Source organism: Macaca mulatta, chromosome 7, assembly GCF_049350105.2.
Source record: "Macaca mulatta isolate MMU2019108-1 chromosome 7, T2T-MMU8v2.0, whole genome shotgun sequence".
NCBI classification, from domain to species: domain Eukaryota; kingdom Metazoa; phylum Chordata; class Mammalia; order Primates; family Cercopithecidae; genus Macaca; species Macaca mulatta.
Window position 1 is genome coordinate 172,540,471 of NC_133412.1, and position 23,879 is coordinate 172,564,349.

The 23,879-nt window shown below is 50.3% G+C and overlaps 1 protein-coding gene across 4 annotated transcripts in view; it reads right to left on the reverse strand.

Moving 5' to 3' along the window:
* The window catches only part of BCL11B (BCL11 transcription factor B), a 104,040-nt gene that overhangs the window by 50,948 nt on the left and 29,213 nt on the right, over positions 1-23,879 (reverse strand). For 2 of the 4 annotated variants that reach the window (XM_077941685.1, XM_077941684.1), the window contains exon 3: positions 12,045-12,257. The exons of the other annotated variants lie outside the window; for them this stretch is intronic. In XM_077941685.1, the coding sequence (XP_077797811.1) occupies positions 12,045-12,257 (213 nt within the window). The remainder of the gene's footprint in view (positions 1-12,044; positions 12,258-23,879) is intronic. 4 annotated transcript variants of the gene reach the window in all.

Here is a 23,879-nt window from a genome sequence, read left to right on the forward strand (position 1 = left end):
GCAGGAAGACCCCACAAGGCTCAGAGAGGGCCAAAGCGTGCACAGGACACCGAGTGAGCTCTACCTCGCTCCTAGGGATTCTGATTCCAAATACGGGGTTCCTTCTGCTAAGTCACACTCAAATCAACATCCTGAAGACACAACAGAAAGAACAATGGAAATTGTCCATTTTTAGAATTTTCTTCCCCAAACTATCAAGGTAGCTAAATGTTCAGCTTTGTTAACAAAAATAAAAGAAAAAAAGAAAAAAAAAAAAGCTGTCCTGGGAGACAGAGCTGAGAACTGTCTTGGGGAACCATTTCCAAGACAAAGGGGATTCAAGACCCTCAACTAAAATATACTGAAGGTGGTAGCCCCCAGCAGTCTGGCAGTGACTACAGGTGCCACACCCAGGCCGGCTGAGGCTGGATTCAAATCGCCCTCAGGTTTGTTACCCACCTAACTTGGGACAGTTGTCGCATCCCTGAGAGGCAGGTTCCTTGGCTATCAACTCCAACTGTCCAAAAAACACTACAATTACCCAACAGTCAGATGAGGATGTGGAGAAATAAGAACCTTTGTGCACCGTCGGTGAGAATGTAAAACGGTGTAGCCACCGTGAAAAACGGTCTGGTAATTCCTCAAAAATTTAAATATAGGATTACCCTTTGATGCAGAAACTCCACTTTCGGGTATAAACCCAAAAGAACTGAAAGCAAGGATTCAAACATATTATTGTCCACCCATGTTCTTAGTTGTGCCATTCACAATAGCCAAAAGCAGCCCAACTGTCCATCTACGGATGGGTGGATAAGCAAAATGTGGTCTATCCATACGATAGAATATTATTCAGCCTCAAAAAGGAAGGAGATTGTAACACATGCTACAACAAGGATGGACCTCGAAGACACTATACTAAGTGAAATGAGCCAGGCACAAAAGGACAAGCACTATGATTCCACTTACCTGAGGAACCTAGAATAGTCACATTCAGAGAGACAGAATGGAGAATGGGGGGCTGGGGAGAGGGGAAATGGGAAGTTAGTGTTTAATGGGGCCAGAGCTCTGTTTGGGATGATGGAAAACCTCTGGAGATGGACGGTGGTGATGGTTGCATATCAATTGCAATGTACTTATTGCCACCGAACTGTGCACTTAAAAATTGTTAAAATGGTAAATCTAATGTTTATCTTACCACAATTTAAAAAACTCACAATCGAAGCACTGTGAGAATCACTGGAGATACACAGAAAGCCCACAGCACAGAGTGGACCCTTGATCAATGGTATTTTTAAGATTAAAATGCTAATAACTGAGCTGGCTAATAAAACGCAAGGAAATTCATGCAAAAGACCTTGAGTCAGAAAGGACTGGTTAAATACAACACCAAGAGCAGACTCACGCACCCAGCGGGCCTCGCCCCACCAGCTATTCCTCACTTCTTAACAGAGGCAATAATTAAAAATGTCCTGTTTTATGAAAAGATTCCGTTTCTGCAGGTAGTGACTCCATTTGTGCATTCACCTCCCTGGAGAAGTCCTGAGCCCTCTGATCCCTTCCTTGAGAATCATACAATACTGGCCCAGCAGCAGCTCCATGATTCACGAGCTCACTCCTCTCCCTTGGCTGCTCCTACTCACACCTGCCAGGTACGAGGCCGGGTGGGAGGGGCAGGCCAGGAGCCAGACGCAAGGACAGGAGCAGGATGCCCACGTGGGCCACAGGCTCGAGGAGGCTTGAATTCAAATCCCGCCTGTGCCGTCCACCAGATGCGCAAGGAAAACAAATTCGCATCTGCAAAAACCAGGAGCAGGTCCTGTCACCTCTCACCTGTGAACTATGAAAGGAGCTGCCTGGAAAGCCCAAATTCAGATCTGGGAAAGAAGGCTCCACCTGGGGCACCCCACCGCAGTGAGTTCCTCTAGGGCAAGTACGCTGTCATGCCCATTTCTGGATCCCTACACTCTAGCCCAGGGTCTGGCACATGTATGACCAGCATATGAAGGAAGACCTGGGGGACCCTCTCAGGGACCATATCTGAGTTTGATCTGGTTTCCCCGGCATAACGCTGGGCCCACAGAGGGGCCCCTGCCCACCAAGGGTTCCGTCCCACTTCTTTTTGGGTAAAAGTGACCAGCCTTGATTATGTTGGAATAAACTATATATCATGGTTCAGACTATTTGGGTTTAATTGTGAAATATACACAGAACACAGCCCCTCCACCCCAACCCTGCCCTCAGGTTTGAAAAGTCAAGTACATTTGGTTCCCCTCTCCCCCCACCATAAAAACAACAAAGAACGCCTCAGGCTTTCGTAAGGGCTGTGATTTCTTTCACGTGGGGAAAAAAAAATGGATTCCACTGCCCTGTGTACAAAAACAAGGAGGACGCTCATAAGAGAATGAGGCTAGCAGCGCTTTCTGTGTTTCCTCTGCTTTCTCTCATGGGTGTAGACACCGCCTTTTCTGGGTCTTCATCATCCCCCAGCATCTCCTGGGCACCTGCTGGGACTCAGCCCCGCCCCAGCCACTGGAGACACAGAGATGAGCCTGGTCGAGGAAATGGACTTGGTCAAGGCTGGCGTGGGACCACATGCCAAGTCCCTGACTCCCAGTCAGACCCCCAAAACCCAATTTGAGGCGATCGGATGAGAAAATCTTGCCCATGCTCTAGCCCTCTTCTTCAAGGTCAAAACTGCCTTCTGGTGGACTGAGGATCGGTGACTTTGTTTCCCTCTACATCCAGCCAGGGCTGGAGGAAGCTTGGAGTCAGCAGGCCCCTTCCCAGAAGACACCACATCCACACGTGTCACTGCCCACAGTGGACTGGACCCTCGGCCTCACGTTTCCCAGCGGTAAAACCCCAGCAGATCTCCCGACCCTCCCAGCTCCCGTAAGCCCAGCCCTTTCATTTCCTTCTTTTTCTTTCTTTCCTTCCTTCCTTTCCTTTCTTTCTTTCTCTCTTTCTTTCTGCTACAAGTAAACTTTATTTGATGTAAATGTAATACCACATTTTCAAGTTTCACAATGAGTATTTGACATAAATAATTATTTAAATTAGGAATATAAGTATGCACGGTCACTTGAGCTAATTTGCAGTTCAGGGGTTGGTCCAAGCTTTGTCTGAAAGCTTTTTTCCCCTTTCGGAAAAAGTGGCCCTTCCCTTTGCCTAATAAGAAACACTGTCAATGGGAGTTGGAAGAAGTCCGTAATCCACCTTGGAATTCCAGCTGATCTGTGAGAGGACAGCTTTCTGTATTCTAGAAAAATAATATTCTCTTTCAGTTCATTCATTTTTCCCCATGGAAGATATCGGCACTCTCCTCATCGACTGTCTTTCTGTCTCCTTAGCTGCTGCTTATCACACAGGACCATTTTTAAAAAATATAACATCTGCAAAGAGATCTCTTTGCTCCCTTACCTGCCCCTCATGTCTACCGTTTTGTGGAGAGGGTAGGGTGGTGGGAGCCAGGGACCAGAATTGCTTAGGCACACATTTGATCTCAGGTGCAGAGAACACAGGTTCTCTGAAAGGAACCCTATGGGGGTCAGGAGCATTTTCCAAGAGTGGTCCAGGTGACCCTCAGTTCACACAATTCGGTTTGATACAGCGCTGCTCCATGAGGATGAACATGCGTATGCCCCGTTTCCAGAAGCAGCACCACCTTTCATGGAAAACCCATTACTCTCTCACTTCTTCCACGTAACACACAGTTATGGACCAGCCGTGGGCCCCCTGCACCCTTGGATAAAACGAGAGTCAAAACCACACCGAGAATCACATGGATTCCAATGCAGTCAGGCCCCACTTGTGCCTCATTCAGGTAAAAATCCTCGCGGAAGGTACCCCTGTGCTCAGCAGTGTTAGCACAGGGACAAGCTGTCCTCAGGCGGAACACCTCTCCACCCTGAGATCTGCTCCTGAGCTGCGCCATGGCAATAAGGGACAGAGCACCCGGGCGGCAGCCAAATTATTCATTTTTTTCAAATAGAGAAAGGCGCCACGGAGACATACATTTCATATCCGCTGAGTGAGGAGGCCCTCCATGGGCACCTCCACCATGGTGAGTTCCTCTAGGGCAAGGACCCTGTCATGCCCATTTCCAGATCCCTCAGTCTAGCCCAGGGTCTGGCACAAGGATGACCAGTGCATGAAGGACGACCTTCAGGACCCTCCCAGGAAATAAATTGGAGTTTGATCTGGTTTTCTACCAGCAGCTCCTTCTCTGTTGTCCACTACAGCCCAATGGGAAGCTGGAGGGGAGAGCTCCGAGCACAGCTGGGAGGCTGGCCAGACCTGAGTGTGAATCTCTGTTTTGAGACTCTCTGTCCAAGTTCTGCTATTTGTGTGCTGTGTGACCCCAGTGGGTTGTGTGGCCTCTCTGAGCCCCACTATCATCATAAGCAAAAGGGTGGGGGAGTGCCTCTTCTTGGGAGCATTATGACGATGAGATGTCATGCCTAGGACTGAGCTGGTCCTTTAGCAAACAGTGGCAAGCCCCAGGAATGCTGATGATGTTGGCCCTTCCTCTGCCTTCATTCAAACTAAGAAACTCTCCCGGGCAAGTGGCTTTCCAAGAGCTAAGTCATCACCGGTGTGCTGGGTACCCAAGGCCACAGTCTCAAAAGGCTTTCCAGCAGCTCAGCTTTCTCCCTCCTTCCCCTCCCACTGGCCTTTCCCCTCTGATTCCCCTAGGCGCTGGTCATGGGCTATGGCCACACCCAGATGGTGGCTGTTCATGGGACCTGCCAATGGAGGGATGGTGAGCAAACACTTCAGTGTCCCCATTTTACAGATGGTGAAACTGAAGCTTGGAAAGAGGAAGTAAGTGGCTAGCCTAGGATCACATACTCACACCCATTCACTGCAAGGGAAGGACCGAGATGGCCCCATCTCTAGAGCTTCCCACCATGCCTGCAGTCTAATATGGGTCCACAATAACATTTAACTTCAAACACGCATCCATGCCACAGAGCCCCACGGGGACGGGGCAGCCAGCTGTCAAAGCACAACCCCAGAGTCTCAAACCCAGGATGTGCCCAGTGTGCTCCCACTGCAGAGAGCAGAGCTGAAGTCCAAGGCGCCCAACGTGGGGCTCCTCAACATCAGAGCTCTACCTGCTGCCCAGTCTCACTGCAGGTTTCACACTGAGCCTCACGGTCAGGCAGAGATCCATCTTTAAGTGGCTTCCACTGGGTGATGAATTTCCTCTTCTGGTTTTCAATAAAAACTCAAGAGGGGCAGTATGGCCTAGTGGGCAGACCCAGGTATATGAGTCAGCTCTGCCACCCACATGTCATGGCTTCATCCCCACTATCTTCCTTGGTTTCCCCATTTATATAATGAAGGGGTTGGAGGAGATGATCTCTTGGGATCCCTGGTCTTGGATTGTTAAAGATTGACTTGACCTCAGGTCACCCAAGAACCCATTTCTGGGCCAGTCTGCTGCACACAGAGGGCAATGCCAGCCTCCTCTGCCACTTTCCAAGTCCCTTTAAAGGAGAACGGGGCTGCCTTGCTCTGAGGTCTCTGATGTCCATGGCCAATGCTGCTTCTTCACATCCACTAACTGCTTGAAAGCGCTGCATCCAGCACTGCATTAAAAATTAATTACACATGCTATCTTATTGCCAGTGCATAATGTAATGAGCACCAGCTGTGCTAAACAGCCAAACTCCTTTTTAAGACAGCTATAAAAAAAAAAAAAGGAAAAAAAGAAAGAAAGAAAGAAACTGCACTTCCAAATGCCTCTCCTGTCAGAGCAGAAAAACAGCAACATCTTGTATGGATTTGAACAGAATTCTTTGATTTAGCTCTGCCTTCAGAACGTCTGAAGGGCCAGCTCAGAGAGTGAAATGGAATCTGGCGAGGCTGCAGCGATCTCCACTCAGGGATTTGCTAGGGCCTCTTTTATCTAAGGACAGTCATGCTGGTAGGTGCCCCACCCCCAACAGAGCCACAGTGCAGCCCTTCTGTTGCCCCCAACTCCTCAGCTCCTCTGGCCCTTGCTGATGCTGTAGGAAATGTCACTTTCCAGCTATGTGGGACAGGGGACTTTCTGGCATCCACCAAGCCCTGCCACCCTTGGCTACCTCCAGCACTCTGAGAATCAGCTTCCCCCACCCTGGGGGCCTTGCAGCTCTCCATGGCTTCTCCTGGCACTTCCTCCAGTCACAGAAAGAGGCATCTGGGTTCTCGAGGCAGGCGGGCAGGGACAGCCTCTGCAGCAGTGTGACCTGAAGAAGCAGGCAGGTGCTAGGGTAGAATCAATGGCACTTGCATGCGGGAAGAGCAACAGCGCTATAAATGCTGGTTTGCGGATGCTGGGACCACCGGCCCTTGGGCGATGTAGACATTGCAAGGCATACAGATGACTCTCTAAATTTTTAATAACTCCCCTGAAAGCCCTTTTCCTACATCGAGCCAGCCCCCATCAACCCTGGGACCTGTCTGGTTAGCCCAGAAGGATCCTAACAACAAACGTTACCTTGCAAAGGGAATCCCATGAGCACGTTTTCCAACGTTCCCATGACGGAGCTCTGCTGTCCACACATGCTCACTCACACGGTTCTTTTTGTCTTCACCCCCATACTCACCCCTCATACTTCACCCCCATACTCACCCCTCCCTCCAGTCTCAGTGGCCAATCTAACGCCCTCCTGGAGTGCCTCTGGCACCCCCTGCACCAGAATCAAGGCGGCGCATCAGCAGGGGCCTGGTGAGGTTACCATCTCTGTCCACATCACCGTTTGGCTTCCCATGGATCCTCCGGTGTTAATCAAACCCAGTCCAGAATGAAACTACAGATTGCTTCTTGTTCTGGTAAGAAATGTGCAAAGCACAGACCATATCATTAACATAAAACTTCCAGAAATAAGGCCACTTTCCAGGCAGACTGTATTAATTGCATCAGGCTTCCACAGCTAGGGTGGTCTAATCCACGGCGCCCCATTGGACGGCTCTGGTTATAAAACCAACACAAAATGAACACTGGGATATAATTGAAGGAGGAGAAAAGGATAGATTCTATGGTTAAACCCTACTATTTACTTACAGGTATTCTTTTATCTTTATTGTCCCTTTAACCCATGCCAAGAAACCCCAGACTAGTTAAATAACACAGCAAGCACAATTTCAGTAGAAAAGTAAATTGAATTTAACTTTACAAGATTGCCCTGTGATTTCAGCATACACTAATGACTGCAACTGACTCCCTCTATTAAATCCAAACACTTCCACTTCCCTGAGCTGGGATCCTGTGTGTTCTTGCGTGAGACCTTGAACTTCACCAAGTACACGTATTAATCACTGTGGCTGATGACCATTTGCAGCTTTTAAATATGCAATGAAGTGTCTCAGTTCCTATTCCACCTCCCAAAGCTGGTACATGATCTGAGCCAGCCAAGAGGCTAAATACTTTTAAGAATGGAAAGCGAGGATCCAGCTTGCCACGAGACCTGACGGAGTCCCAGTGTTGTGAAACCCATTCGGCTCGTGCATGGACTCTAACTTCGACAGGGCTCACTCGGCACATGGCGCTGTTCTCAGCACCTGGCCCATATGATCTCACACAATCCCCAGAACGACCCTTCAGAGCCTGTCCTATCCGTAGCTCCATTTTGTAGATGGGGAAACTGAGGAATGGAGAGGGGAAATGACTACGCGGGGCAGAACAGCCTTCACCCCCAAGCAATCTCATACACTTGACGACCGCCTTCCAATCGTGGAAGCCTCAGAACAGGGAAGGGTTCCAGCATGCGGGGCACAAAGCCCAAGAGTGTCCAAACCATTCTCTGAATGCCCCACGCCCTGCCCTGGGAACCTAGCTAGCCCCATGCTCACTCCACCCACAGCAGCTCCACGCTGACCTGTCTCAGAAAATAACACGAGCCTCGTTTTCAAATGTTGCATACATACGCATATACACACAAAGATGTATTTTTACAGAAGGGGAAACTGAGGCAATGACTTCTTTAGGGCCTCTGGCCAGCTGAAGCAAAGACCAGGACCACAGTCTGAGGCTCTTGACCCCACAGCCACTGTGCCAAATCCTCTATGTGAAATTTCTCAGGGAAGAAATCTCAGTTCCCAGGAATGCCTAGACTCAAAGCCCCACATTCCTTCAGCAGAGTCAAAAAGAGTCAGGATCCCCGAGTCCCTTCTCCGCACTGCGACCGTTGGAAGGAGGTCTAGGCTTGGGGTCTCGGGAGGCAGGACCACCTGGGATGCTGCCAGCCCAGGGTGTGCACAAACACACATACCTGTGTGGTTTTCTCCCCCCGGTAAAATCACATCCTTCTATAAATAACTGCGGATGCAGTAACAGGCACGCAATTAACCTGTGTGAAACACGTTTACACTGGGGTTCTCCGTATTAATTTGAAGAGATGGGTTCAGCGCATCCTGATCTGAAAAGGGACAAAACCAAGTAAGGACGGCAGGCCCATTCCATCTTTACAAAGGCCTGCTTCTTCCTAACAGGCTACTGGGAACTTAATGACTCCATTCCAACTACTAATTAAACAGCCACTAAAAACACTTAAGCGAACAGCCCAGTGCCAGGGACACAAACCACAAAGGGACAAAAAAACACCAGAATAGGATAGTTTCAGGTATTGAAATTGATCGGGAAACATGGTGGTGCAAGCTGGTGCGGGCCAATGAACTGGGACCGAATGAAAACAGAAAACTGTACTGGACATGGTGGTAGAGGGCAGGAGGTAAGAACAGGCCCCTTAGAAGGGTCTCCTGGAGCAGTCCTAGGGGCTCAGCCTCCTGCAGTCCCAACCCCAGGAACAGGACACTGCCCTTCCTCACGCCCCTCCCAGAGCACTGCAATCAAGCATTGGTTGCTCACAGGCTCTGAGTCCTGGCAGCTCTCAAGGCGTAAAATCTAAAAAGGCCTTTAATGCCAGATGAAGAGCCAAAGCCAAAGATGTGGCAGGTGCTGGATGGACAGCCTGGGATCAAATCCCACCTCCGCCACTCCCTCCCTCCCTGCTCCTCCTTCCCCTTCTGCAGGTCCCCACTCTCTGTCCTCCCCACCACCAGACTGCAAGCTACAAGAGGGCAGGGACCCGCCTGCCGACTCTTCCTGTGTATGCACAGTGCTACAAGCTAGGGGCCTTCCAAATGGCTTCAAGCTAAAGAATGAATAAATGGATGGATGGATGGATGAACGGATGGATGGATGGATGGATGCATGGATGCATGGATGCATGGATGGATGGATGGATGGATGGATACATGGATGCATGGATGGATGGATGGATGGATGGATGGATGGATGGATGGATAGATGGATGGATGGATGGATGGATGGATGCGTGGATGGATACATGGATGGATGGATGGATGGATGGATGGATGGATGGATGGATGGATGGATACATGGATGGATGGATGGATGGATGGATGGATGGATGGATGGATGGATGCATGGATGGATGGATAGATGGATGGATGCATGAAATGGATGCATGGATGGATGGATGCATGGATGGATGCATGGATGGATAGATACATGGATGGATGGATGGATGGATGGATGCATGGATGGATGGATACATGGATGGATGGATGGATGGATGGATGGATGGATGGATGGATGCATGGATACATGGATGGATGGATGCATGGATGGATGGATGAATGGATGGATGGATGGATGGATGGATGGATGGATGGATAGATGGATAGATGCATGGATGGATGGATGGATGGATGGATGGATGGATGGATGGATGGATACATGGATGGATGGATGGATGGATGGATGGATGGATGGATGGATGGATGGATGCGTGGATGGACGCGTGGATGGACGCATGGATGGATGGACGGATGGACGGATGGACGGATGGACAGATGGATGGATGGATGGATGGATGTGAGCTGTGAGAACTCAACGTCTCTGAACATTTTCTCATCTGCAAAGTGAGGAGAGTAAAGTATTAGGGTTGCTTGAGGGTTAAATTCAAGAAGGCACACAAATGCCCAGCACAATGCAGCACACAGCAGGCCCTCCATAAACAGTCCTCATAAGGATCCTAGTGGCATGTATGAGGACTTGCTGATGGCAGAGTCCCCCAGAGCTAAGGCAGTGGAAAGCTCATTCGACCTCCTGTGGATGTCAGCAGAGGCAATGTGGCTCCACGGGAAGAGGGGTGGCCTTTCAGGAGGCAGCCAAGGACAAATCCCAGTATTGCCACCCTGGCCAGCCACTCTCCCTCCCCGAGCCTTTGCTTCTCCATCTGCAAAATGGGGATGGTAACAGCTCCTGCTCAGCACCATACAAAGATGCTAAGCGGGCCTGGCCACATGAGGGAAGGGCTCAGTCCTCTAGTTGAGTCTCATCTACTTCAGCAACTTCTAAGTAGGGCCAACAGAGGGTTAAGCAAAGCCCTGGGTGAGCCTCTGGCGAGATCAGATTTCTGTACCACAGAACTCGACCGCGTCCAGTAATAAACACTCAGGCTGATCTTTGATAGCACGGCCCCCCCAGTAGCTGCAGGGGCTGCAGCGCTAATGACAGGAAGCCAAGAGAGCAGGGCAACCACCCAGACAGAGCAGGCAACCCTGCTCAGCAAGCAGGGCCTTCCACAGACTCACAGAACAGATCTACTGAGCCAGGACAGGAGCCCCGAGCACCTGGGGACCAGCACAGCCCAGAGAAGGGAGCCGGCGTCTTTGCAAGTGGTTCCGACTCCTTCCCAGGAGATTTTGGGTTTTGCTTTGTGCACTTAAGGCACAAGTCCAGTAAGAAACCAGAACTCCCTCTTGGAAGCCAGATCCTATGATGTCACCACCTGTCACAGCAGGGAGGGTATACTAAAAGCTCCAGCCACCCTACAAGGGAGCTCTGCAGCCCAGGGAGCGCTGAACCTTGGAGCAGGGGCTGCCTGTGGCCTTTTACAGAGTTGTGGCCATGGCCTTTTGCAGAGCTGTGGCTCCAACAGGGACCGTCCCTGGGGACAGCTTCAATTAAAAACAAAACCTGCCCAATAAAAATTGTCTTCCTTTCACAACTCAAGTCAAGAGAAAGCCTGCAACATGCCTAGTGACAAAGCAGGGACCAATCAAATCTGCCCCAGCTCTGCACCCCCCCCTCTCTTTTCCTGCCCTGCCACAGAAACCAGGCCACGGCCGCTCACCACGTGTGTCTGTGTCAGCATCCTGGCTTGCGTGGCCACAGTGCTTTCACACCAGGCCCTACCGAGATGCTGGGGGGATAGACCTGTGAGAGGGCCCTCTGCCCTTGAATTCCCAGGGACTCCAAGGATTCCCAGAGACCCTAGGCAGAACAAGATCTTGGGTTCCACTTGGGGAGAGGCAGGGCATGTAGAGGAGGCCAGTTCGTGTCGCCACACTGCCCCATCTGCCCATCTGTAGAATGGGCAGCCACACCACCCTCCCAGGAGAGCGGGATGAGTCGGCACAAACAGCTGTGTCTGGGTCTGGCCCAGAGCCGGACGCACAGCAGGTACTCAGCCCCCACCCCCAGCCCTCACACACCCCACAGTGTTTCACTCCCTCTCGTGGCCGCAGCTTTTTAAGAGGCTCCTTTTGAGCCACTTTTTTTCTTTTTCAAAGCTAATGGGCAACACATTCTCCCAAAGAGAAACTCAGCATTTTGGACGGCTCCAGCAATGTACACAGACAACCAAGGAATCTTCCCCTAGCCTTGTCTTGGCGGGGCAGGGGGTTGTCTGGGGTGGGGGAAGGGGTGGCAGTGGCAAGGGCAGAAGAAAATATCAGATGTTAAGTGTTATCCAATTAAGCTGTAGCTAAACAACCCAAAGAAGCGGGATTGGGAGGCTGGGGAATGCATTCTGGGAGCAAGACTCTCAGAACGGGTGGGGGCACCACGGGGGACTCCTGACCAAGGGGCACCGGGCCCTGGCTCATAGTTCAGCGAATATTCTTTACCACTTCCCCTGGCACCCCAAAAAACCTTCTGGGTGGGAGCTGCCCTTCCTCCCTGGGTCCCCACCTTGCTCCAGTGCTGCCCATGGCACAACCCGCCATCCCGGGGGCCCGCCCCCCACCGCGGCGTCGTCTGTTACCTGACAACTGACACTGGCATCCAAAGGGAGCCTCCGTCTGACCCTCACCCTGAGTCCCGTCACCCGAGACCGGGCGCGCGCTGCAGCACGGCAGGGGGAGGCAGGGCGGGAGAGCGCCCAGGGCACGCAGAGGTGAAGTGATCACGGATGAGTGAGGGTGGGAGGAGGCAGCTATGGGGGCCACCGCTGGCAGCTGGGCAGGCCTGCACGGCCCTGGAGAAAAAACAATAGAAAAGACTGGTCAGTCGGGCCCTGGACTGTGTGAGAGGCACAGGGTGGGATGGGGCTCGGGGCGTGGGGCTTGGCTCAGGCCACCCTTCGGGGGTGGGAGGCCCCCGGGGTGCCAGGCCCTGCAGGGAAGGCAATCGGGACACAGGCGAGGGAATGGGCTCGGGGAGGTTGGCAGGGGGCACTGGGGAGGGCCCTGTTTCCACAGCTGCCAGGCTGGGCTGTCGGGGAGGCAGGACTCCGCCTCTGAGGGCCTAGTGCAGGGGGCTGGGTGAATGGGGGCTGTCAGGGCCCCACTCGCAGGAAGGACCCCCCACGTGGGGGCCTCTGGAGCAAGCAAACAGGTTCCATTTGGGGATTTGTTTCCAAAACTTCGGGCTACCCCTCCCTGGAAGAGCTGGGAAGCGCGGAGCCTCCCGTTTGCTATATCAGGATGGGCTGTTGGTACAGGCCCGGGACACCTCAGGTCCGCCTCCAGGTGTCTGGCACTGTTAGCCTCCTGCCTGGCAGACCACCGGCTGGGGGCTCTCTCCAGCCCCAAGCACCAAGCATGCTGCATCCAAGCCCCAGTGCCCTTCAGAAGGTTCACACCCCCCACCACACCCCAAGAAAACCCTGGCGCTGCTCACCCCCTCCTAATGTCTCGGCCTGGCTTGGGAGGCCTCCCGCCATGTGACAGCAAGGACACAGGGCCAGGGCCAAGCCCGCCTCTGCCCAGCCCCACAGCTCGCTCAGCTCCGCGGCAAGGCCTGCGTTTGATTTAGCCGTTTATCTTAAATGGCTAAGAGACCACCAGGGCAAAACATTTGTGTGAAGCCCTTGCCAAAACCACAAGTGAAGAAGCCCAAATTCCCTGGGTAAATAATTGAGCAGGGAAGCATCAGAAAGACAAAAAGGAAACGTCAACAAGAGGATGGGCAGCTGGGCCCAGCCGGCTTTGCCAGGGAGGCCCAGCACAGGTCTGCATGGGTGGGAGTCTGCCCACTCCAGGGCCCCCACGTGGATTCCCCCATCGCAAGGAGAGCCACGGGATCCTGCAAGCCACCATGAGCCAGGAGCCTGTCAGCCTTCATTGGACTGAACTTCCTAACACACTGACGGGGGCTGTGGCTTAGAATACCCATTACACCCATTACACAGACCAGGAAACTGATGGCGTGACTGCAGAAAACTGCAGGCATCAGCAGCCCCATCCAAACCCCAGCTGTCTGGCCCCAGAACCAGGGTTCTTTCTCTGCAGCCCTGGTTCCTCTAAAACATGGCTTATCCAGGATCAAGGCATCAGGGCATTTAAGAAGACCCCCTGCTTAGGGATTGCAAGCTGTCAGTGTCCCGTCAAGAGGTCAAAGCTAACACTAACACTGCTCGGACCCCTCTGAGCCAACAAAGACCTCATACTAGGTTAGGCCTAGGGCCCAGGGTATTTCTGAGCTGGGGATAGCCCTGGAAGGATGTGGCTGAGGAACCAGTGAACGGTTTCAGCCTCAGATGCTGATGGGAAAGCCATGCTAGATTTAGTGACGTCCCTCAAGGAAGGTCAGGACCCGCCTCCTCCTGGAAGCCTGCCCTAGCCTGAAGCTCCCAGCACCGGACGCTGCATTTGATCCTGTCCACACATGGTCTCAAATCCCTCTGTAGGCCTTCCCTGCAGACCACCGAGGGCTCTGGGTCATCCATCGTCCTGACGGCCACCTCACTCAGCAGAGATCCACATTCCACTGGAGGAAAACTGAGGCTCAGGGAGATCTGAGACTGGAACCCAGTTGTGTCCCCAAAGCCCGCAATGCTCTGCTTCCCTCTCGGGCTGCAGCTGGGTACATGACCGGGGGTCCTGGGATCTCTAGAGCAAGGACCACGTAGTGGGTGGAAGTCTGAGATCCCTGGGCTCAATCCAGCCATTGGAAGTTGCAAAGGCCAATCCCAGGCTCCGGTCCCTGGGTTCTGGGTGAGGCCACGACACAGCCGGCACCATTTAACACGACTGAGAAACCAGCGGGAGCACCTGGAGGCCTGGTAAGGGATGTCCCAGGTGCTAAGGAGCTGACTCTGCCTCCGTGATGGGAGGAACAGTTGCAGAGCAGGTAGAAAACAGGCATCTGGCCACACCCTTCTCCTGGAAACATGCAAGGTGGGGCTCAGGCCAGGGTCTGTAAAGGCGATATCACACACCACGTTTTGCTCCCTGCATAGGGATCAGAGGCTAGGCCGCCCTGGACAGGTTTCCCCAGAGCCTCACTAGGAATTCTGACCTTGATGAAGTGCACCTGCTCCAGGGGCCGGCTCAACTGAGGCAGGGGAGCGGGGCAGCCGGGAGAGAGGCTTCTAATCCCAAGCTCTGCAGGGCCTCTCTGGGGCTCCCAGAGCACCTTCTACCCTGGGAGAGGTTTCCCCATGGGGCAGCTTAAACCCAGAGCCCTTCCCAAAGGTGCAACTCAAGAAATCTGAAGCTGCTGCAAACGCCCAAAGTGATGAAAGGAGCCACATACTGCATAATTCCATGGATACGAAATGTTCAGAAGAGGCGAATCCATGGACACAGAGAGCAGTGGTTGCCAGGGGCTGGGGGGAGCCGGTAGGGGTGGGAGGGGTGGCTAATGGGTATGGAGTTTCTTTGGGGGGTGATGAAAATGCTCGGGACTTAGACAGGAGTGACGGCTGCACGACATTGTGAACAGATTCAAAACCACTGATTGTACACTTTAAAATGGTCAATTTTACATCCGGTGAATCTTAACTTAAAAAAAAAACAGCCTCAGTGCCTGTCCCAGGCTACCTCCCAGCCCCCACCCTTCCTCAGAGGAGGGCTATTTGCCTTTAAAAGTGTAGCTGGGAAATCCAGAAAGCACTTAAGGAGTCCTTGAGACTGGGGGAGAGGGTATGCACCCACAGATGCACAGAGGAAGGCACCAGAGCTCCCAGGCCTCACAGCCAGAGGACTGTATTCAAATTTCTCCTTGGCAGTCTCCTGGCCTCGTGACCAAAGGTGAGTCACTTTCGCAGAGCCTCAGCTCCCTCAACTTTAAAGGAAGAGTCAGGTCAGCTAGAGCCAGGGATCCAGGAAACACTCACCAAATAGTCACTATCATTCTCTTACTTTTCATTCTGAAACTTGCCTCACTCCCTACGGTCCTTTCCAAGGCATCATCACTGCCCAGCAAAGAAAGCAAGAGGATGTGCTCTGAACACAGCAAATCACCCTACAAAGACCTGCAAGACACTCCTAAAAAAATGCTTTCTTTGGAGGTCTATGCACAAAAAAAAAAAAAAAAAAAAAAAAAAGTCTAAATATAAGGCCCCTAAAATCCCGCTTCTTAGGCTCCAAAACAGGGCAATGATAGATAAGCTCATTCTTGATGCCTTCACGGGTTTAAGCATTCCACAGGGGTATGTCACCCGTCTCTCTTCTAGAGGGACTTTGCAGATGCTCCGGCTCCGTTCCTCACACATGCGCACTCACCCAGCGAACACGCCCACCGCCAAGGAGTGTGGAGACACAAAAACGCCTGGAAAAGCCCCAGCCCTGTTTTGGGGGGAATTCGAGCCTTTCCCACCCCTGAAGCCTCTGGGGGGTCCCCTCCCAAATGGGAGGGTTACAGATTCCATGTTCAGAGCTAGAGAGAGGTGGTCTGGAAGACACTGTGCAGGAGACGTGTATTTTTCTCCCTACTGGTGCCTTTCAATTGATACATTTTTTTTAAGCTGAGAACTCCTACCGATAGTGCAGAAATGAGTCATAGATCAAGGAAGGAGACAGCCAGGGAGGCAGCGCGCGTGAGTGAGGGACACTGGCAAGGGAACCTGACAGTCCCCGCGCCCCCTCCCCCCATGCCAAGACATTAATTCTCACAAGTCGGAGAAAATTACTATGCATGAATGCAAAAAGCATGATCAGGAGTAATTAACATGGCTTCATATGCAAATTTTATTAATGCAGAAGTACAAAGTCATTATGCAAATGAAACTTACGTCAACTCTCTTGACAAATATTCATCTCTGAGGCTCAAGTTTCTCCCTTTTTATTTATTTATTTATTTATTTTTCTCTCCCCCCCTCTTTTATCTTGGGCTTCTTTTTTTTTTCTTTTTTTGGTTGGGGGAAGGACGGCGGGGGGGAAGGAGGTGGCGCTGGTGGACGCTACAGCGGTGGCAGCAGCAAGCCACAAGGACTGTTTGACAAGTTTGCAAAGTTGTTTTCCAACCAGAGAAATTTATTCTTGCATTGTTGATTTTATTTTTTTCTTTTTTTGGTTGTTGGCAGGTACAAGACAGCTCATAGGAGAAGGGGAAAAAAATTAAAAAAATAAAAAAAAGCTCTGGGCAGCAGGCAGCCAATCAAAACGCCAGAGCCTGTAATGAGGGCGATTGATGGCTGTTTGGCTTTTACTGCAGGGTAATGAACTAGAATTCAGTCTGAGGAGGGGGAAAAATATGAATATTCATGAGACTGTGCTCCTGCCTTTGATGATTAAAGAAATTTTTAATATTCAAATAAGCGCTTGCCAAGTGATTAACAAAGAACAAGCACGCAGAAATATGGAAATGGGAGCCGGGAAAGATTTGAGAGGCGAATGCACTGTGCAGGAAAGGCAGCGCCAAATTTCATAAACAAGATAGGCAGATAACCCAATTCGCACGCGGGCAAATAAAAATATTTCTTTCTGATCACTTAAATATTTTGCCAGCTACTTTGTCTTAAGGATGATAGAAAAAAATGCTATGTATTAAGAGGGTGAGGGGGAAAAGAAATAACATGAAGTCAAATGCCTGGCTCGCATTTAAAAATCATTATCCTGATCCTAGCTCATCTTCTCCCACCCCAACGGGAAATTAGGATTCTTTTTCCGGTTTGCTACAGAGGGAAGATGGAGGAGAAGCCAGCACAGACTTGAAAACCCCAATGCGTGAGATTCAGGCCTGCCTGTTCTGGGTAGGCATGAACTGTGGTCATCTGGCACTTCCAGGCTGGTCCAGAGGGAACCCTGATGTCTAGAGGGGAGGGGATGTGACACTGGAGAGCTCAGGCCTCCTGGAGGCTCAGGCCCTGGTCTAAACACAAGGAGAAGATGGTCTTCGGGAGAGCAGGGGCCACCTCTTGAGAAGCTGAAAGAGTGCAGACCTTCAGCCCAGGGCCTGGCCCGGGGATCTTCAGAGCCGTAAGGAAAAGCCCCTCCACCCATCCCAACAGTTCCAAGAGCCGTCTGCTAAGAGTGCACGCTCATATTTTAACAGCTCCACCATGGGTTCACACTGAAGCACATAATAACAGTATTAGCTGGTAAAATGATCCTGCAGTTAAAATACATCTAATTAGCAGCCCATGACATCCATTTTGGCAGTTTCCTATTTGAAAGAAGTGGAGTGCTACCTTAAATGAGACAGGTACTGGCGTTCACCTGACAAGACCGGCCTTCTCATCATTTGTCTTTCTCTCAATTCCCTTTTTTTTGGGGGGTTGTGGGGGGTGTAGAGGGGGAGTGGCTGAGACAGCAGGAATAGAGAAGAACAATTTTAGGGGAGCCTTCTTCGTCTGCTCACTTTCAGAGCTACACAGGTCTTTGGGGGTGGGGGCGACTCAAAAAATAAATTCCTTCACTCCACAGGTATTATTTCATTTCTTTTTTTAGGTTTTTTTTGTTTTGTTTTTTGTTTTTGAGATGGAGTCTCGCTCTGTCGCCCAGGCTGGAGTGCAGCTGCGCAATCTCAGCTCACTGCAAGCTCCGCCTCCCAGGTTCACGCCATTCTCCTGCCTCAGCCTCCAGAGTAGCTGGGACCACAGGCGCCCGCCACCTCGCCTGGCTAATGTTTTGTATTTTTAGTAGAGACGGGGTTTCACCATGTTAGCCAGGATGGTCTCGATCTCCTGACCTTGTGATCCACCCATCTCGGCCTCCCAAAGTTTTTTTTAACTTTTAATTATGAAGGTCTAGGAACCAGCAATGACTGGAACTTGTTTTCCATTTCATTGTAAATATATACCAACAATCATCATCATCATAACGCAGAAAGGAAAGCCAAGCATGTAAGTGAACACGCGGGTTACCATGAAAAGCTGCAAGTCTAGGTTGGGTCCCCAAGGCAGGACCAGACAGGGACTGGGTGTGCCACATGGCTCAGCTCACTGCCCCGGAGCATTTGGGGGACCTAGAAATGCCAGGCAGGGCGACAGGGATCCCCAGGCCCCACCTCCCACTCCTGGATTCTCATTCTCCATCAGACACCACTGTTTTGTCTGGGCACCCGATGGCCATTACAGATCTCTAGTTCCTTGCTGCCATGGGTTTTGGTTTGGGGGTGAACATGTAGGTGTCCTTGGAAAGAAGAGCAACGAAAAGGGAAAATCAGGTCTCACGAGGGTTTGCACAGCTGTGTTTAAAGAGTTCCTTCGGGGTCATTACACAGGAGACATAAAAACAGTTCGAACCTATGTTTGGCCTCTACGCGGGCAGATGGCTGAAAGACAGCAGTCCTTGCAGGTGGCTGAGGACGGTAAGAATTCAAATGCAGGTGAAAGAGCCTGTCCAGCATCCCTCATCAACCATCTAGGCCCTAATGGACCCAAAGAGGGTCATTGATGGGTGCCAGGCTGTAAGAAGTGAGGTGGGCTCGCCAGGGGCCTCCAGGAACATGGGCAACTTGCTCATCTTTGGGGCTTGAGACCACTTCTACCATCACTTCCACAAATGACCATCCAGAGATCCCCACAGGCCACCCACAACCCTGTGTGGCCACCAGGGTATTGCTCTGCACCCACCGTGAGAAGGCTCAGCCGTGAGGGAGACTAGAAGCACACCTCGGGGAGCACCCTGAGCCAGGCTGCCCTACTCTAAACTCCTCCTCTTGGAGCACTTCCGAAATCTCGTCCCAGAAAATGGAGAGGCAGAGCAAAGGAGTGATCGTGTCCCCCAATGACACTACCGAAACCTTTCCCCTCCTTCCACCAGAGATTGGAAAGGGAACATCCTCCCCAGTAGCTGCCTCTTGCAATTTAGAAGCAGGCACGCTTGGGCACACCCCTTCCCCAGGTCCGAAAGCACCTGTGTCATTGACTGCCAACTCCAGTTTCCTCAAGACGCAGGCCGCTGAAATACTCCAGGGCTGCCAATCCCCTTTCTGCACCCTGACCCAAGGACTGGTGAGCTTACATCACAAATTCCAGCACCAAGGCCCCTGTGAGGGAGCAGAGGACACTTCAGATGTTGCTGGGGAGGAAGGGCATCCCTCAGCCATCTTCTGTGAACCAGGGAGGTGGAGGGGGCTGGCCGTTCCAGCCCCTAAGTGGGCATCTGCAGGGGGTAGGGGGGCACGGTGAGGGACACACAGCTTGGACTCTTCTTTTGCTTGTCTCTCGGGGAAAATCCTGCCATGCTCCTAACTACTGAAATGCAAATAAACCACAACCACTTGTCCTCCAGCCGGGATGCTCATCATTCCTTTGCTCCTATGCATCACGGCTTCAGGACACAGATACAAAAATGAATATAACTCCTCCGGATGACCTCAGGCAGGCAGGGTCCACCAAACTGGGGCCCACCATCCGGGAATGGGCAGACCTGAGGACAACGGAAGGTGAAGCCATGTGTCGCACTGGTAAGAAAAATGTGTGTATGCACATCTATTACCTATAAGAGAGGTTCTATATACACATACATATGCACATACACACACACACACTCATCTATCAGCAATGTGCACATGTTAAGATGTCTTGAGTGCATCCAGCCAGAGTCCATAGACGCCAAGGACAAACTGCAACTGAGAGATTCTCTAAATCTCACCGGCAACATCAGCCAGTCAATACCTAACAGAGGAATTGCCCCTTTTCCTCCCAATTTAGGTATTCTTATCAGAGATGTGGTAGCTGCTTCAACCTTCAGCAGTCTCTGCTTTCTAAGACAATTTAATTCAAGATCCTTCAGTAATTTTCTCTCTGGTTGCGTCCAGAGCCACAAACAGTATCCTACATGTCATGTGCATGAAGCATAAACTCGATGAGGAGTGAGGGCAGGCTGCAAACCAAAGTAAAGTTGTTAGATAAATCATTTGGATTCCAAGCATAAAGAATGTAGGACTTAGGGTTGGGACCCTGTAGCCCCTAACAGAACTTAGGGGCCAGACTCCAATGACAAGCTTGGCCGGGCATCCCTCAGATACGTTCCTATTTCTTCATTAATTTAGAGCTGGGGGTGGGAGTGGAAATACACAGTTAAGACAGAAGTCACATGTCACACAAGGCAAAAACCAGGAAACTCATCTTCAGATTGGGTGCCTATAGTGAGTTTTAAACTAAGGACACCTTTTTCTATCCCCTCGGCATCCACTGTGCCTGACCTTTGAGGAATGACCCGGAAAACACTGAATCCTGACGCGTGTTAAGAATGTGGCCCTCTATAAAACATGTTTACAAACTGGGGAGTTCAGGAAGTTGTGGTTCCAAGGTCCCACAAACTCCAGTGCTGGCTTTTGCTCAATGGCCATGCGCAGACAGTGCAATGGAATAAACAGGAGGAGGAAGGCTAAGCTGCGAGAATCCCGGAGAATTAAGAATGAAAATAAACAGCACAGCCAATAAAAAGAACATAAAGAAAACGGAGTGCCCAGCAAGGAGGTTATTGGGATGACTCAAGCCCAAAGCAGCCAAAAAAGGGAGCAGAAATTTCAGGTGCAGATGGAGTCATGGATATGAGGAATGTAAGCATCATCGACCTTTTTAAGATCAGACCATAAAACTCTACCTGAGCAATAAGGGAACAGACAATCACAGGGCCAGCAGGGTTTTTTGTTTCAGATGGAACAGAAATAAACTTGGTTAGTAGAAGGTTAAAAAGAAAGAAAGAAGGAAAGAAGGAAAGAAGGAAAGAAGGAAAGAAGGAAAGAAAGAAAGAAAGAAAGAAAAAGAAAGAAAGAAAGAAAGAAAGAAAGAAAGAAAGAAAGAAAGAAAGAAAGAAAGAAATCAAATTGTAAAAAGGAGGACCTGCTATAGTTTAAATGCACATTTTGTTTTGGGTTGCATTTAATAGAATTATAGACAATTGATTTCTACTATTGTAATAAAAAAAAATCCAGCTCTCCCCTGGGTTTTGTTGATGATTAAATCTCTTTTTTCCCTTTCATGTCTTTTTCCCTTTTCCTAATGGACTTACAGAATACTGAGGTTCAGTGCTTTGCATTACATAAGAACAAAATCTTTCTATGACCTCTTTATGTTCCTAAGCCAAGTCTGAAATGTCACTGACTAAAAAATTGAACAGGCCTGTAATTACTTTCAACAAAGTAGTTCCTTTAACTGCGTTTTCTGTAGGTAGATGGCATTTAATATACATATTGTAAGCCTTCTTTTCAGCACAGGTAACATTTGATGACAAAAATCACAAATTTTCCTCTAAGGGAGCAGTCTGACAGCCACCTCCTTACTTATTTTTTGACGTGAAATCTGTTTTCATCTCCTAACACACTAGCGGTGACGTGCAGTGTGTGCACAACAAAATTTGTAAAAATTAACACTTCACGGGATTAATTTAATAAAGATTGTTAGCACATTAACACTAGTAACATTGCTCCTTCCGATTCATCCAGCCACGCTCAAGACGCCGCTGTAACAGAGGTTTACATTCAGCTGAGGTTTATACCGCTATTTAATGTAATTAAAGAAACCGGCAGCGCAGTCCTCAATGGAAATATCATTTCTATTGCAGAGTATTCCCATTAGAAATTGGGGGAAATCATAGCACGCTGACTTTGATTTTGTTGTAATTTTATTTTTCCTCGGCTGTCTTTGAAACAGAGCTGATGTGCTGGACCTCAGACAGAATTTACTGCAGAAACTCTGCAAAGATTCCGCGATAAGACAAGCCACTTCTCCCTACAGGAGTGCCCAGTATTTATATGCCACTTACTTGGTTTTGAAACTGTGTTTTTATTGTTTTTTTAAAATCTACAGCCTCTGTTAGGCTGTAATTATCCAGGAAGTTCTCCGCCCAGCACCCCATCATGAAATATACCCCAAAACAACATCGTAGGTAAGAGCCCAGAGGCGGGGAGGCCTCCGGGGCCACTCTCACACATAAGCAATCATAGTGTAGCTAGGATCCCAACGAGCTCCAATTCCTGATCGGGGCGAGAATCTAGCTGTAATCTCAGAGGAAGAAGGCAGCAAGCATCACTCAGGAGGCCTCAGAGACTAAACAGACACAAAACCCAAAAGAAAAAGAAAAAAAAAAAATCTTCGCACCACATCACCAAAATGGCAGAGAAAATTAAGTCTTGGGGCTGAGACGAAGGGAACCTGACTCAGCTCCTCCGCCTCTGACAGCTGCCTCCTGCCCTTGGAGCGGCCAAATGCAAACAAAAATGAGACCTTTCTTCTCTAAACCTGCTGTCCCTGTGCTGCAGGGGTGACCACGTCGCTTTTTTCCCCTTCCCTAAGTGCATTTTAATATCCTTATTCTACATCCTAATTTCTTTGAAAAAAACATCGGTGTCACTAAAAAAACGTCACTCTGTTTTGCAAAATCCAGCAGCTTCCTTGGCAGCGAGAAAGGCTGGCTGGCATTATCCCCTCATTTGACAAAACTACTATTTCTGGGCATGTGCTCAAAAGCAGGTAGGAAGCAAATGCTGAGAAATAAGGAAGTAAAAACAGCCAACAGATTTTTCACTACCGAGAACGCCAAGCGTAAACATGATTTATTTAGCTGTGTTTAACGTGTCTGTCCTCCACTCGACTACAAGCCCACTTGGGTTTAAGGAAAGGGTGGGTAGAAGGGGACAGGAAAAGGGGAGCGGGGAGGACATCGGGGGAGAGGGAGCAGGCGCACGCGGCGCTGAAGGGAGACTTCCTGAACGGTTGGGTTCAGAGTTTTAGCAGAACAAGAATCCTCTACCCCAAAATACATGCGTGTGTCAAAAGAAGGCAGCACTAATCTGCTGGTTAATTAACGAGCTGCCACTAACAAAAGATGGAAGACCCAGTTCATACAGACAGTATTTACATGGGCGTTGCGTGATCTTGTCCCCCTGCTTCCCTACCTTTTCTCGCAAACCATGTGGGCTGGGTACAGCGACGGGCGGAGAGGCCCGTCGGGTTGGGTTAGGAGTCCAGCCGTGGAGAGGGGAATATCACTACCTTCCTTGCCCAGCCTTGCATGCCCACGTGGAATTTACTTAGATCTGTATTCAATTAAGAAGCACCAGACAGTTCCTGGCTCTAAGCCTGCACCATCGCAGACTCCGGGTATCTGCCGTTCCTCACTCCAGACCCACTGCCAGTGAACAGGGGCTGGGTCAAGGCCCCCATGGAGAAAGGAGAGGGCCACACCCTCCCACCCCTACCCCACAACTCCGTCCCGAAGTCTTGGCCCAGCCAGGGTGAACAAACCAAATACATAAAGAAAGCTTCTGTATTTCCTAACTAACAAGACTAATCCAGAGGTTTTGGGCCCTGCCAGAGGTTATTTTATTAAAAATCTAATTCAAGTCATCCAGCTTTAGCTGGGAAAAAGAAACCAGGCCTCTTCCAAAGAAAAGCAACAACCAAAAAGTAAAATGGAGCCCCAACAGGACACTTAGGCCCTCTGGCTTCCCTAGTGAAGGTACCATTTCATAGCAGCTA